Source organism: Sminthopsis crassicaudata, chromosome 2 (assembly GCF_048593235.1).
Source record: "Sminthopsis crassicaudata isolate SCR6 chromosome 2, ASM4859323v1, whole genome shotgun sequence".
NCBI lineage: Eukaryota > Metazoa > Chordata > Mammalia > Dasyuromorphia > Dasyuridae > Sminthopsis > Sminthopsis crassicaudata.
Window position 1 is genome coordinate 59,556,495 of NC_133618.1, and position 16,304 is coordinate 59,572,798.

The following is a 16,304-nucleotide window of genomic DNA, read 5'->3' on the forward strand; positions in this document are numbered from 1 at the left end:
AAAAAGACCCTAGAGCCTCCTATTTCAAGAATTCTTAAAACTGAAATAGAAAATCTTATGTTTGCTTCTTAAAAATTCCAGGAGCATTATTACAAAAATCTAGACTTTCCAGCTCAAACTAAAAATTTAAAAAACAAACAAATTTTCAAGTTGCCAGAAAGAATTCAGGAACCTCAAAACTATAATCAGGATCACATAAGATTTAGCAGCCAACACTATAAAGGAGTAGAGATATCCATATTTTCCAGAAGACAAAAAGTTTTAAGCTTATAACCAAGAAAAAACTTGTCTAGAAAAACTAAGTAGAATTCTACAAGGGGGAAAAATGGAACAGAAGACTTCAAAGCAGTCTTGATGCAAAGACCAGAGCTGTGTAGAACATTGGAAGTACAAACAAAAAAGTCAAGATAAGCATAAAAGGTAAACATGAGTGAACAATCATAAGGGATTTAAACTGTTTTTATTCAAATGTGGGGAGATGATATATGTGTCCCTTTTCAGCCTTATCATCATTTGGAGTTATGGAGGGAATCTAATTAGAGGGAGTGGTTTTGTTATGTTTTGATGATCTTGGAAGAATAAAACTACTAATGTTGAGTGAAGCGAGCAGAACCTGGAGAACATTTTACACAATAACAGCAAGATTATGCAATGATCAACTAAGATAAACCCAGTTCTTCTCAGCAATATAATGATCCAAGACAATTCCAATAAACACGGACTGGAAAATGCCATCCACATCCAGAGAAAGAATTGTAGAATATGAATGCATATTATTTTCACTTTTTTTTTTAGTTTGTTTTTTTCTTTCTTGTGGTTTTTCCCTTTTGTTATGAAAAAAAGGAGGAAGAATGAAAATACATTAGGAGAAGAGAGAGAAAGATTGGAGAAAATCTCACAGAATCAGGGTGCCAAACTATAAGATCATACAAACAAGGGAGGATAGGAAAGGGATATGAGTGACACTTGAACCTTACTCTCATCTGAAATAAAGGACACAAGAAGACACAAATATACACAAGCATTTCACTCAAAAGGAAAACAGGAGGGAAAAGGGAGAAGCAAGTGGGAAGAGAAATAAGGGGCAAAGTGGTTTAAGAAGGGGATTAATCCTAGGCAAAACAAACTCTAATCAAAGATATCCCAGAATATTTATAGCAGCTACTTTGGTTGTAGCAAAGAATTGGAAAATGAGGGGGGGGGTACCCATCAACTGGATGATGAAGTTATGGTATACAGATGTGATGGTGTACCGTTGTGCTGTAAGAAATGGAAGGTTTTAGTGAAGTCTGGAAAGACTTTTGTGAAATGATGCAGTAAAGTGAGCTGAACCAGGAACACAATTTATACAAAGATCACAATATGGTAAAGATAAATAACTCTAGAAAGACCTATCAGTGCAATAATCAACTACAATTTCAGAGATATAATGATAAAATATGCTCCCTACCACCTGATAGAAAGATGAAGGACCTAAAAGTAAAAGTGACTTTTTTTTTTTAATATGGGTGATTTTTTTTTAATATGAGTGATTGTTTTGATTGACCATATATGTTTGTAATAAGGATTTTGTTTTTCTTTGTTTTTCATTTAGGGAAGAAAAGGCAGATTTTGCAGATCAATTTTTTTAATTAAAAAAAAAAAAAAAAAAAATATATATATATATATATATATATATATATATATATATATATATATATATATATATATATATATCCTGTGCTTCCACTTTTTCCTATATTCACTGTCTCCTCAATCCCTTGAAATCAAGCTTCCGATCCCGTCAGTGCCTGACCCATAGTAAATTGACCCATAGTAAACTTATCTCAGTTTATTTTTGTGTGTTCAGCACCTTAGCCTTGTGCTCCTTGACTGATTTAACCATTTCATTGAAACTGTCCTCTATGGTCACTTTTGAAATCTTTAAAAAAATTTTTTTGAAAATTATGAACAACAAATCATCAACAAATAAAACATTTCTGTCTGCAAAGAAGGCCAGAAAAAAGGGTTGTTTCTGAAACTACCTATTATGATTTTAAAAATATATATATAGATTAAAATTAGTGTAGTAGTACTAACATTGTTCTGTTTGAATACCCTTCCAAATTTCAGAATCTCTTCTATTGTATTTTTCAAATGTTTTATTGGATTTTTTTTTCCCTTTTCCCACATCACTATTATCCCTTGCAGGTCCTCACAATACTCCCCCCAAAACCCTTCTTTCTACCAAAAATATAGACAAGCAAAGCAAATATGGATTGTAATGGTCATGTCTGAAAATGTATGTCTCATTCTATACCAGTTGTCCTTTACAGTAAAAAGTGTGTGGAAGAAATGCTCCATTATCAGTCTTCTGGGGGAAAAAAAAAAACTGCTTGGTCATTGCATTGATCTAATTATAAAGCAGCTAAAATTAGAAAGGAAACACATTAATTTATTATGTAAGTCTTGAAAAGTTTTTCCATATTTACAACACTGTTAATATTGTAGAAATAGTTCTCTGAATACTACTTACTTTTAATGATGTATCACTTCATATAAACTTTTTTAGGTTTCCCTAAATTTGTTTGTTTGTTTTGTTTTTTTTTTTTGTCAATATATACCACAATTTTTCAGCCATTCTTTAATTAATGTTTCTAATTGTTTCTAGTTCTTTGCTATAGCCAAAAGTGATATTGTAAATACTTTTGTACATATGAGTCCTTTCCTCTTTCTTTTATATTTCTTAGGAGAATATTTGGCTTAGTGGTGGGTCAAAGAATATTCAGAGCTTCATGATATTTGGAGTGTAATTCCGAATTGCTTTCAGAATTCATGGGTCAGTTCATCCTTAAACAAGCAGTGTATTTGTATGTCTGTCCTCCAGTAGCACTCTACTCCTTTTTTGGTCATCGTTGCCAACCTCATAGGGAAGAAGATAGAACCATGGAATTATTTTAATTTGTATTTTCCTTACTGCTAATAAATGATTCAGAACATTTTTAAAGACATGGCTGTTGGCAGTTCTTCCCTAAAGAACATTCTGCTTCTACCCTTTGGACACTTTTTTAGTCGAGAGTGAGACTTCTATATTTCTAGTCATTCCCTAGATATATTTGATAGCAGTCCTTTGTCAGAGAAAGTGGCTGTCTGAGAAAGTTCTGGTCTGTTTCCCTTCTGATTTTAACTGCAAGGCTTTTGTCTTTGGATTCTCTCTTTGGTCAAAATGTCTTAATCTATCTTTGTGACAATTTTATCCTTCCACTAGCCTGGAGTCTGTTTCCATGATGTTTCCTGTCTAGGGCCCATCTCCATCAGGAGGTGATTGTGGTCACCAAAAAATTCTTGGCTGTCCTCTGCAGTGATCTCATTTATCCCTATTCCACCCTTTGGTTTCCACAATTCCGAACACCTCCTACTGATTCCCAAGTCCCTCCTTCAGACACACCCAGCCTTTTCACCTTCTAACTTACCTTTGAGACCACACCTGTGATTTCATCAATATGGGGATTTCCTGGTAAGGAAACAGCCCCTTCTAAGACCATTTTCACACCTGCTCACTTGCAACTAATGGTCCTGGAGCTTTGAGGTCCAATGCCCAGGGTCACACAAGCCATTCTGTGGGAGCAATGGGACTTGAACCCATGCATTCCTAGCATTCAGGCTAGCCGTGTACCCATTACACATTACATTGAATATCCTAGAATAATCTTGCTTGGGTGTGGGTATAGTTATGACATTCTTATGCTTAAGTTCTTAACTAGTTCTTGGTTGCCTTTCCAGTAAATTTAAAGTTTTGCTTGGTGTCAGAGGTCCCTAATATTTTATCAGCTTCCTTCCTTTTCAGTCTTATTTTGTAGCAGTTTGGTGGTACAGTGGATAGAGAGCTGGAGCTGAGTTCAAATCCTTTCTCATTCACTTAATAGCTGTGTGACTAGCTAAGTCACTTTGTCTTTCCTGCCTCCGTATTCTCATTTGTAAAACAAGTGTTATAATAGTACCTACCTTTCAGGATTATTGTGAGGCTCAAATAAGATAATATTTGTAAAGCACTTTATTAACCTTAAAGCACTACATGCTAGCTGTAATTATTATTAGTTCTTTATGTTTCAGTCAAACTGGGCCCTAGCAATGCTCAACCCTTTCATTTCTCTAGGCTTTTGTTCAACATGTTCTCCGTCAGTCAGTCATTGTTAAGTTATTGAGGAGACCATGTGTACATACATCAGAATATACTGGATAAATACAGAGAATATAAAAGATGACACTAAAGATTCAGGAGACTGGATGCTTCCTTCCCTCTCTCTCTTCCACCATGGAACTCGTAACCTGTCTTTACAGGTCAGCACCAATACTACCTTTTCTATGGACCCCCTCCAATTTCTGCTTTTTTTTTAAATTAATTTTATAATTATAACTTTTTTTGACAGCATATATGCATAGGTAATTTTTTACATTATCCCTTGCACTCACATCTATTCTGAATTTTCCCTTCTTCCCTCCACCCCCTCCCTTAGATGGCAGATAGTCTCATACATGATAAATGTGTTATAGTATATCCTAGATACAATATATATGTGCAGAACCGAATTTCTTGTTGCACAGGAAGAATTGGATTCAGAAGGTAAAAATAACCTGGGGAAAAAAACAAAAGTGCAAACGGTTCACACTCATTTCCCAGTGTTCCTTTTCTGGATGTAGCTGAATCTGTCCATCATTGATCAATTGGAATTGTATTAGCTCTTCTCTATGTTGAAGATATCCACTTCCATCAGAATACATCCTCATACAGTATCATTGTTGAAGTGTATAGTAATCTTCTGGTTCTGCTCATTTCACTCAGCATCAGTTCATGTAAGTCTCTCCAAGCCTCTCTGTATTCCTCCTGTTGGTCATTTCTTACAGAACAATAATATTCCATAACCTTCATATACCACAATTTACCCAACCATCCTCCAGTTGATGGACATCCATTCATTTCCCACTTTCTATCCAATTTCTGCTTTACGTCACTCACAGCGGCCTTCCCCTTTATACCTCATAAAGCCCTTTGCTGTAATGGCTGTATACATTATGGCAGGTCATAATGTATACATTAGAATCCTGCTAGAATCCTTGGGGGAAGAACTCCCGTCCCATAGAACCTCTGTTTCCTCAGCCCCTTAGTGCTCTGTACAGATTGGTGCAAATCAGTGCAACGGATACTTGTTTATTGTGCTGTATTGTGTGGTTTCTCCTGAGGTGGCCCATTCCACTTTTAGAGAGCTGTAATTGTTAGAAGGGTTTTCTGCCTCTGCAGTTTCCAACCAGTTTATAGTTCGACCCTCTGGGGCTAACCAGAATTAGTCTAATTCCTATTCTGTGGGCTATTGTTTATCCCCTACATTTTCTCTTCTCCAGGCTAAGCATTGACAGTTCTTTCTCATAGATCCTTCCCTTACATCTCTTAGTCTGTGTTGAAGCACAGGATAGTAATGAAAGGGCCTTGAGCTAGCAAACAGGAGACTTGGATTCCAGTTTTAATTCCACTATTTTTTAACCTTATGACCTTGAAATTAACCTCTTCCAGCCTCATTTTCTTTTTCTTTAAAATGTGATGTTTATACTACAATGAATTACAGAATTTCAGAATGAAAGGGACCTCAGGGCCGTCTAACCCAACTAGTTAAAGGATCCCCTTTACAACTTAACAAGTGGTTGTCCAGTTTTTGCTTAAAGCTAGGGAGAGCCCCCTCTGTCTCCCAGCTTTGTACTCTGCTTTTGGACAGCTCCCTGTGTAAGGAAGGTTTCCCCTACGTCATGCCTAAGTGTACCCCTTTGCCATTTACTCCTGTTGCTCCTAGTCTGCCATCAGGGGCAGAGTACAACATACCTTGTCCCTCTTCCAAGCAATTGGTGAGGGTAGTGGCTAGCCCTTTCTTTCCCAGAATTGTCTCTCCACCTTTCACCCCACAGTGGCTGTGAGGGCTGGGCTGGAAGTAGTGTTTTCCCAAAGTCTTTTTTCCAGGTTAAATATTACTAGGTCTTTCATTTGTGTTGTGACCCTGGATATCTTAGAATCAACCGGAGACAGAATAAGCAAAAGTCTTTATTCTTGGTCTTTTGGGGTGTCGGTCAGGGATTAGATCTAGCAAATGTCCACACCTCCTTCCTCTCCCTGTCCTACTCCACCCTCTCATCTCTCTCTTTTCCTTCTTTGTCTACACCCACCGATCCAGCACAGAATAGTTGGGGAGGGTCCTTCTCCAAGCATATGTTAATAGAGAATTGTCCAGTTGGTAATTAGCCCTAAGTTCTAGGTTACCTTGCATCTGCTCCGTTCTAGCAATACTGTCTTTGATGTTCCCAATGACATACTGGGCAATTCGTTGAACCTTCCCCTAAAACGCAACTGCTTTGTCTTTGAGCTTGACCAAGATGATCTTGCAGTTCCTGGCAGCTCTCGATTGATCAGTGATCCCATGATCTTTCTTCTGATGTGGTCTGACCAAGGCCTCTCTTAATACAACCTAAAATCACATTAGGTTTTTTTTGGTTGCCATGTATATTCCTATGGATATTGTAGCCCCTCATGGCTATAGGATCTTTTTCAGACAAATGCCTGGTTATCCAGGCTTCCCCTTACTGTATTCTGTGAAGTTGTCTTTTTTTTATCCAAATGCAAGGGTTTTCATTTGGCCTTACAAAATCCCTTCTTATATTCCACCTGTTGGTATTTCTTTGGATCCTGATTTTGTCTTCCAGCATGTTAGCTACCCCTTCCAGATTTGTATCTTCGGAAAATTAGATAGCTATGCCATCTGTACCTTTCTAAAAATGATAAATGGCACACAACTGAGACATTTGTTTAAAGCAGCCCAATTGGGTTCTTCTGCTCTCTGAAACAAAGACTTTTGTCATCCTCTCCCCTCTAGGATATTAGATTCCTGTTACTTTACCGAAAAGTAACAGACAATGAGAAAGGACAGGAGCGGGACCTGGGGTTTCTCACTTCAGGTCTCTCTACCATGTAGACAATAGAGCCCCGGTTTGGGATTTTTGAGTTGTTTTGTTTGTTTCTTTTGGTTTGGCTTTTTTTTTTTTTTTTTTTTTTTTTTTTCTTCTTCTTAGCACTGGCTAGTAATCCCCACCTTTGCTTTTCCCCAGGACAACATGGCCTCCTGAAAACATTAGGCCTGACTAGGGAGTCTCTGCCACCTTATACTCCCTTCCACACAACTTGTTCTGGGAAGAACCCAAGTTCACTATTATAATAACTCACATTGATAATATGTGTCCAAATACAGGCCCACGCTTTCCCCTAAAACTGACTTGTCTCTGTGGTCTCTAAATTTGTTCTAAGTAAGTGAAGTAAGATGATTTTACTATCTTGGGGAGTTTGGAACAGTGAAAGTCTCACCAAAAAAAATAATGATTAAAACATCTCCTTTTGTATTTTATTAGGTTAAAATTTTAAAACTTAAAATAAAAATTGTTTTAGTGTAGTAATCTTGAATTTGTCTTTAATATACAAAAGTAAGGTTATTTTATTTATGTTCCAACACCACATAGGATCCTAATGAAAAAGTATGTGCATTATCTACTAAAAGTATTCTCAATGTACAGAGGGAAAGGCTGAGGCATGGGGTGTGGTGCAGGGGAGAATGATTATTCTAGTAAGAGCTGAAATGTGAGATTGAGATTCTAATTCCCACAATATTCCTATTCCATTCTACCTTCTATACTGTGACACTGGAATTACAAGGGAGTGAGAGAAATAGGCACTGATGGAGCCTTCACTTAGGTCCTCCTGCAGGGAAGCTTCTTTCTATGGAGCAGAAAAGACCCTGGCCATCTCCCATCTCTGTCTGCATTTCCTGATGCCTGGTGAATCTTTTTCCCTTCCAGCTACAGCTACATGATCGACAATGTCATCCTGCTGATAACAGGGACCTTGCACCAGCGTTCCATTGCTGAGCTTGTGCCCAAGTGCCACCCTCTAGGCAGCTTTGAGCAGATGGAGGCCGTGAACATTGCCCAGACACCCGCAGAATTATATAGCGCTATCTTAGTGGACACTCCTCTTGGTAAGTAGTGATTATCCTGGGTCCTTCTTAGTCTGTCTCGTTAGTTTACACAGGACTTGGTTTCCTGCCCATTTCCATGCCTGCTTTCAGAACAAGGAATGGAAAGGTATGTTTCAAACCCAGAGAACTGAGACTGTCTCATTGTGTGAATTGGGGAAGGTTATAGCATTTTTCTGGGCCTTCACAGAAGCAGAGCATTTAAGAATTGGGAAGGGCAGCTTTGAGGCAGCTAGTTGAACCCCTTCAGAAAAAGGATTTCCCATACAACACGGCTCCCAAGTATCCTTCACCTCATGGGGCATCCGATATTCCTCTTTGGGGCAGTAGAAGGTCTTCCTCACGTCCCGATATTTCTCCGACTTCTGGGCCAGAATAAACCTAATCTGTCTTCTACACATGACGAATCCTTAAAATATTTGAAAATAACTACTGTTTCTCCCAAGACTTCTTTTCTCCAAATGAAACATCTCTAGTTCTTTCAACTTGACAGGATCTCGAGGCCTTTTGCCAATACCAGGTTTGCCTGCTTTTAGAAGGTCTCCAGCTTGCCAGTACTAGTAGTAAAATGGTTTCCTACAGCATTACTCCAGATGTCATCTGACAAGAATAGTCCAAGGAAATTATTAGCCACTAGTCAATCATCATTTGAGGGGGGTTTGTGTTTGCCTTTCCTCCCCCCAACCTATCATATCATATCCTTGATTCATATTGAGCATTCAATCTATTAAAGCCTATAAATCTTATTCAGATTAATTTTCCCCTGCTCCTAGTCTTTTCTGCTTACAAACTTGATTTTTTAGATCCTCGTGTAAGACTTCATATTTTTCCCTATCTTATCTAAGAAGATTCAGCCCAATCTTCTAGACAGTTGAAATTTCATTTGGATGCTAATTGTATTGTCCCATATGTTAACTAGCTGTCCTATCCAACTTTATGTCATCTACAGATCTAATGAACATATAACATGTATGTCTTTATGTGTATGAACTTTTGAGCAAAACATGACAGCTGCTCATGGATTGTTGTTTGATTTTGACATATGCATAGGAAGTACAGTAGTCTTGAAGAGAGTCAATTTTTTTAAAATCATAAGCTTAAATATTGTTTAAGAAAATTTCCTTGTGTAGCACAGAGTATAAAAAGAGGATTAAATATGAAACCAATGAGTCTCCAGGTCAAACCATTTGCTTTTTTTTTTTTTTTTAAACACATAAGTTCCATGTGTTACTTTCAAAATTGTCTTGCTTGTCTGTGCTTTTCTCCGAACTTTGTTGTGCTCTCTTTTGTGCACCTTTATCTCCACCCACCATGCTTTTTAAAAAATGCTAGTGGCCCTCTTTTTTTGGACATCACCATTGCTAATCCCCACAAATTCTCCCTTCTCTCAGTTGAAACTGAAAGAGAAGAAAGGGGAGAGAAACAGAAAGAATAGAAAGAGGGAAGAAAAATCCTTGTAACAAATAATTGTAACTTAGCAAAATGAGTCCACACAGTTGGACATTTTCAGGAAGAATAAATAATAATTAAAGGAGGGAGGGAAGGAAGAAAGGAAGGAAGGAAGGAAGGAAGGAAGGAAGGAAGGAAGGAAGGAAGGAAGGAAGGAAGGAAGGAAGGAAGGAAGGAAGGAAGGAAAGAAGGAAGGGAGGGAGGGAGGGAGGGAGGGAGGAAGGGAGGGAGGGAGGGAAAAGAAAAGCATTAAAGATATATTAGAAGTCCCCTTCTTCCCTTGGGCCCCCACTCACTACCTATCTTCCCAGGCCCTCAAGCAGGGCTTAAAAAAAAGTCACAGAAACCAGTGGTGACACTGAGTCAGCCCCAGTCAGTGGACACTGAGGCGAGAGTGTGTGCATTGGGGAGAAGGGGGAGTTATGGCCTCTTATGCAAGCATGTCCTTGGCATTGTATGCTTTTGGGTCAGTACCAGAGGCGATTAGATCATGTTATGGCCCCAACACTTGCCAGTTTTCTTATTTATAAATCAGTTCTAGAAAATAAAAGTGCAAGGAAGAAGCCCTAAATCAGCCCAAACGTGTTACCGAATCTCTGCCTTACCACTTCCAAGCAGTTTGGAAATCCAAGAGAGAATCATGGAGAGGATGCCTGGAGAAGGCTCTTGATTTCCCTAAAGTGAATCCTGGGACAGGGGGAGCTAACTCCTGGAACTCTTGGTGGGGGGGATAGGGAAAGGGGGGCCCTCTGTCCTCTCCTACCCTGAGCTGGATTCTTGCCTGAGCTCCAGCTGCATTGTCAAGTCCCTTCTATGAGCTTCTCTGAGCTTCTCTGAGCCTATCCTCGCTCCTTCCATCTCTCCTCTCCCCCAGGCCTCCCTCACAAGGAGCCTGGCCCCAAGGAGAGATGCCGTAGCCTGCCAAATTCTTCCCTACCCTGCCTGTCTCTCCATTTTCAGCTGCATTCTTCCAAGACTGCATCTCTGAGCAGGACCTCGACGAGATGAACATTGAGATCATCCGCAACACTCTGTACAAGGTACCCTTCCCCCTAGAACTCATCTGTGGGACCAGTGGAAGGGTAAGGAGGGAACCTGAGAAAGCTCCCCGCCAGCCTCCCCGCCATGGCGGCCTGGGCTTCTCGGCCTCCACAGGGGTCTGGCCAGCTGCTGGCGGATCGGAATGTGGGGGGGGGGTGATTTATGCAGCACATTGGAGCTTGGGCTGAGCCAGGTGCTGCTCCCAGGGGCTCAGTGCAGCGTGAAGACCTGGCTGGAAACAGGTTCTCCATCCCCGGGGCACCCTCAGTGGGGCTCAGATAAGATCAGCTCAAGCACTGCCATGTGCTCTGGCCTGTTGGAGCTGGCTTGGGACCGCTCCCACCCTCCTTATACACACCCCCTCTCCAGGGAGTGGGCACCCAGGCCCAGGCAGGGAAGGTCACACAGCTTGGTCCCTTTTCCCTGAACTTCACCAGGGACAAGACAAGGACAAGTGCGGTAGAACTGGGAAGACAGGCATCCCACCTGCTCTCTGGCCTCACTTCCCTAGGCTGGTCCCTCCCCTCTTTTAGAAGTCATCTTTCCCATAAAGCCAAGGGCAAACGTGACCTCTCAGACCCTCTGAGGGCAAGGCTTGTGTGCCAACCCCATTGGGGAGCGCTGCACACACGCTTCAGCCACCCTGCCACAGGGTCCTTTCATATGGTCTCAGCTGGGCCGAGAAATGATCTTGGGCTTCTTGGTGCTAGGACCAGGTCCTCATGGACAGGAAGGGGAGAGAGGGATTCTGAAGGGACTGCTGCTGCGAGGCTCAGTTCCCCATCTGCCTCGGAGGCATCCAGCAGGGGCCTGCCCTTTGCAGCCTACCCCAGCTCACTGAGTAGCAGAGACATCTTAATGGAAAAAGGCCCGCTCTTCAAATCGGAAGACCCGGGTTCAAATCCCAACTCTGATACTTGGCAAGCCCCTTAACAGCCTGGTTCTTCTTCCTGGCCTCCAGTACCCCTTTCAGCTCTGACCTCCTCTGCTACTGTCTAATTCTGAGTGCCCAGGGAGGGCAGGACGGGAGGCGAGGAGCGGAGTTTGTGACTGTACGGAGATTCCTCTCCTCTCCAGGAAACCACTGGCTCCCTTTCTCTTGCTGGTTTTATAGCAGGGGTTTGGGCTGGTTTGGCTGAGCAAGCAAAGGTAAATAAAGAGGCTGTTGGCTCTCTCAAGCTCAAGATTTAGCCCTTGAGCCCCGACAGGCCAGCCTCTGAAACAGCACCAGCCAAGAAGGGTTCCAAGAAGGCAGCCCCTCAGGACACCAGCTTGCCCCCACCGACAGATCCCACAGGGAAGGCCATTCTCCTGGTCCTGGCAGTCTGAGGAGGGGTGGCCAGAGCAGGGGGCTGCTGCCTAGTTTTCCTGGGGCCCATAGGAGTGGATGTGGGTTCTTGGCTGAGGCTGAAAGGTCTCAAAGAGGCCACATGGGACAGGGGAAAACTCACAGGAGCCAAGTGTGGATCCGGATTGTGATCTTGGACAAATTATTCAATAACCACAACTGCTGACACACTGAATAGAAGTGCAGACTGGGGCTCCAGAAACCAGGTTGTGACTTGACACTAGCCTTGTGGCCATGAGGGGGGCACTGTACCTCAGAGGGACAGAGAAGTTCCTGATCCCACCTATGGAAAGGATCCCCAAAGGGAATGAGGAACCCCAAAGCACTTTCTTGGTGACCTCCCTGGAAGGAGTGAAGTCAGCCATGTCACATAAAGATCGAGGCAGCATTACATGCCGGGTCCTGATTCCCAGCTTGACCCTCGCTCTCACACCAGCTGACTTCTTGGGGCCTTCGCCTCTTCTGGAACCCGACAGGAAGAGATTGGACTAAGTGGTCCATCTTCCCACTCCTCCCACTCACCTACGGAGTGGTAAGAATTTAAACCCTAAACACTGGGCTTCAGCATGTACCTGAAACAGCTCTGATCTTTGAGGGTACCAGAGCCAGAAGCTGGGTTGTGGCCATCCAAGCCAAGAACCCCTATCTCCCCCAAAACAGGAGGGGGCTGAGAGACAGAATAATAGTGGCCAGCTGTTGGGAGGGGGGAATGACCCCTGCTGACTCAACAGGCCGACCTCAGGCACCAGGGGAGCCATCTGCTGATTTTATTAACATGAACATCTCTTCCTCCCCGTTCTCCACTGCCAGCTGGACGCTTCTCCCCTCCTGCAGACCCCGCCCCACCCTGAGTGCTTGGTTCCAGTTGCTGAGGCCGCCTTCTTTCTCTTCTTGCCTTCCTCACCCACTCTTTTCCCCAGGCCCAAGCTCTCAGGGCAGCAGGACCCCAGCTGAGTAAATCATAGGGCCTCCCTCTCTCACACAGTGACCTCAGTGCCCAGGCACCTGTGAGGCTAGGTAGGCAACAGTCATCCCCAGCCCTTCTTGCAAGAGAAGGACCGGCAGGCTTATAAGATGGGTGACAGCCAGTTTCCAGAAGTTTCTTTCTAGTGGGCACCTTTCCTCCCCTTCCCCAATCCTGTTCACTGGAACTCAGAGGCCTAAGAGGCCATCCAGCACAGGGCCTGCCTTCTGCAGATCCAGAGAGAGAAATCATGTTCAAATCAAAGTTAGTGCTTGAGCTGGGATTTGAACTCAGTTCTCCTGACTCCCAGGCTGCTTTCATGGCACCTGATGGTGCCCCTCCTCCTGCCTCCCTTCCCACCCAGGCTTCAGGCCTGGCCTGAGTTAGCTCCATGAAGGCCTAGATCCATGTCTTTGGGGAGATGCACGTGGCTCCCCCCATTCCAGCCCCCGGCCCTGGCGGGTCCAGCCACAACATTTCTGTCCCTGGAAGAGTCTGGAGCTATGAACACACTTTCTGCCTTCACCCAGGTCCACACCCCATAGCCTTATCAAGACTGGCTCAAGCTGGAGCCATCAGCTTGTTCTACCCTGAGGGGGTAGGGAGAGAGAAAGCACTAACAGGCCCTCTCTGGCTCATGGGATCGACTGTAAACATAAAGACCCTGCGGGGCTGATGCCAGGGAGGCCTGCCTGCTTGGCTCCATCCCCGTCCCTGTAGCCACAGATGGGAGATTAGCCGAGCCCTCCTGCCCCAGAATGAATGGCAGTGGTGGGCAGCTGATGGAGATTGGAGCAGCCAGCTGGGCCCGTCAGAATTCCAAGGAATTTGGGAGAGAGGGAGGCCTCGGTCCTTCTGTGACTCTTCTTCCCATCAGAGCAGCGTCCCAGAGACAGTGCAGAAGGTTTCTGTTGCTTCTCCTGAGGTTTTCCTTCCTTTTGTTCTGGGGTCAGGGTTATTGTGTGAGGAAAGCCCACCGGTCTGCCCAACTCCTGAACTTAGACAAAGCAGAGTAGGGGGCCGTCAGCCAGGATGGAAGTTTCATCTGAACAGATCAAGCAACAAGAAAGTCCAGTCCTGAACTAAGTCAGAAGTAAGACTGAGAGACTGGGGTCCAGTCCCTGCACATCTGGATACCCTTGGGTCTGGAAAGGCTCCCCAGGTGTAGTCAGCTAGCATGGGCCTGGTTTGCAGTGGGCACTCCCCTATCTAGTGAGACTGGCAGCATCTGTTCTAGAGAGGAGGAAAGATTGGAGAATCTGTGTTTGATCCAGGTGGTCCGGGAAGGCAGATGGACTCAGTGATCTGCAAGAAGGGTGATTTCCTTAGCTGCTGGGGAGCTGTGAGAAGCCCAGTCTTTTGATGAGCCAGAGATCCCACCGTGGCAAAGCTGCCAGGCTTTGAGTGGGTAGTAACCAGTTCATCTGAATGCAAAAGGTTCATGCAAGGACACGAATACTCAGGAAGTGTCTAACTGCCTCTGACATCTGTATCACTCGGCTTGAATGGCTTTGGAAGAGTCATTTCCTTTGTGGGCTAGTTCCTTTTTCTTCCAGATGAAACAGCTGGTCCTTCCCGGCTCTAAATCCTAGGAGACTCGGATTCTTTGTCCTCTCCCTGCCCTCCCCATCTCCCACCAGCCTCACCCTCTATGTTCTCTGTTGGCAGAATAAGTTTTGTGGTCTAAGTGGTATGATGGTGCTCTGTAAGACTGCTCCCAACCAGGAGAAGGTCTTTGCTGCTCGTTCCGATAACCTCAGGATCTAGCTCTTCCAAGAGTCTCCTTGTGCTAATGACATGTCCTCCATAATACCATCGCTCATGCCTTTCTGGTAACTAGCCTCTTGTGTTCCCTGGATGTCCCCAGGCAGTGGGCAGAATGAATGGTGTATGCCGTGAAGTTTGGATTTGAGACCCTGCCCTATTCCTCACTGTGACTTCCAGGAGCAAACATCCTAGAGGAGCCAGACCTCTCATTAACTAACTCTTGGAGGTCTTTAGGTAGAGCCTGGGGGGGGGGGGGGTGGCTGCTTCCTTGTTCGCCATGTAGTAGGAAGGATTCCTCTTCAGATACCATCTGAACTAGACCCCCAAAATCCCTTCCAACTCATGGGTTCCAGAATTTCTGGCTCAGATTCATGTTGCACATGCATTGTCTTCCCTGGGAAGAAGTAACGACTGGCTTTAATCATCTCCTAATAATGCTAGAGCACTGGGGAACGTGCTATCAGGTGCACCTTTGGTGGGGGACTGTAAACCTGGCCACAGGTGATCAGAGCATGTGAACTTGTACAGACCTAGCATAAGAACTTAGACCTCTGCTGCTTCTCCCCAGCACCGATGGTTCCTGAGGGACTTTGAAGTTGGATGGCCTAGATTCCTTGCAGAAGTTCAGGGTTTTATGGAATAAATAAAAATTAATGGGGAATAGTGATTCTACCAAAGCTTTCTAAAAAGATTTGGAGTTCACTGCCCCCTGACCTCGGGAGTCAGTGGCAAGGTGAATTGCCAGCCCCAAGGAAGGGTATGGTGACAGTGCTGGATTAGTGCCTTCCTTCCTCCCCCCCCCATCTCTTCGCCACTCATCACTCCTTCCTGTGTAGTTGACAATCCAATTTGTCCTCTGAGAAATGTGTGTGCCCCCAAATATCCAGAAGCCTGTGTGCTTCTGACATTCACACTGGCACTAACGATCCTTCAGCAGAGATGGAGCTGACAATTTGGCCTGTGATGTATAAGATGGAGATGAGGAAGGGACAGTTTTCTACTCTTGCAAGTCAAGGAAAAGAAATGGCCTTTTTGGCTGGGAACAGTGGCAGAGGATTAGGAGAGGCCACAGAACCAGAAGTGCCCAGCAGGGGAGGGGCCAAGACTGCTCAGGGAAATGGGCCAGCAAAATAGCAATGAATTTTTATGTAAAGGACCTGGGTTTGAATCGTGGTGCAGGGCTGTCTTGTGATTGTAGACAGGCTGTTTCACTTTTCTAGGCCTCTGTTTGCTCATCTTCTAAGATGGGAGGAATTGAGAAGGGGAGTGTATTTGATCACTGCCCTAGACTAGGGGCAATCTGTGTGAGGGAAAGAAACTACAGCCTTGACTCCCATCCCAGCTTTGACATTTATTAGGGATGTGACCAGAGGCAAGTGACTTAACCCTTGAGAGTTTCCTCACTTTAGTATGACTAAGGTCCCTTCCAGCCTTCAATTCTTTGAACAGATGAGACTAGGGGTGAGCTTTTCCTCACTCAGATTCCATAAACCCAGGTGTTCCTGTACGTTAGAACTGACAGGTTTTCAGGAACTTAGAATTAAATCACTCCCAGTGTAGTCAAATTGTGTGCGAATGAAACAGGGCAGCCATCCCAGTCACCTTTTCTTTAAGGTACCTCTCCAGGCCAAAGGTTCAATCGCTGCAGTGTGCCCCTCTCACCTTGAGCTGAGCTTCATCTGGGAGTCTGTTC

The 16,304-nt window shown here is 44.0% G+C and overlaps 1 protein-coding gene across 1 annotated transcript in view; it reads left to right on the forward strand.

Annotated features, from left to right (window-relative positions):
• Positions 1-16,304, forward strand: part of ATP6V0D1 (ATPase H+ transporting V0 subunit d1) — a 97,564-nt gene that overhangs the window by 73,680 nt on the left and 7,580 nt on the right. The window contains exons 3-4 of the mRNA XM_074286455.1: positions 7,867-8,045; positions 10,452-10,531. Coding sequence (XP_074142556.1) covers positions 7,867-8,045; positions 10,452-10,531 — 259 coding nt within the window. The remainder of the gene's footprint in view (positions 1-7,866; positions 8,046-10,451; positions 10,532-16,304) is intronic.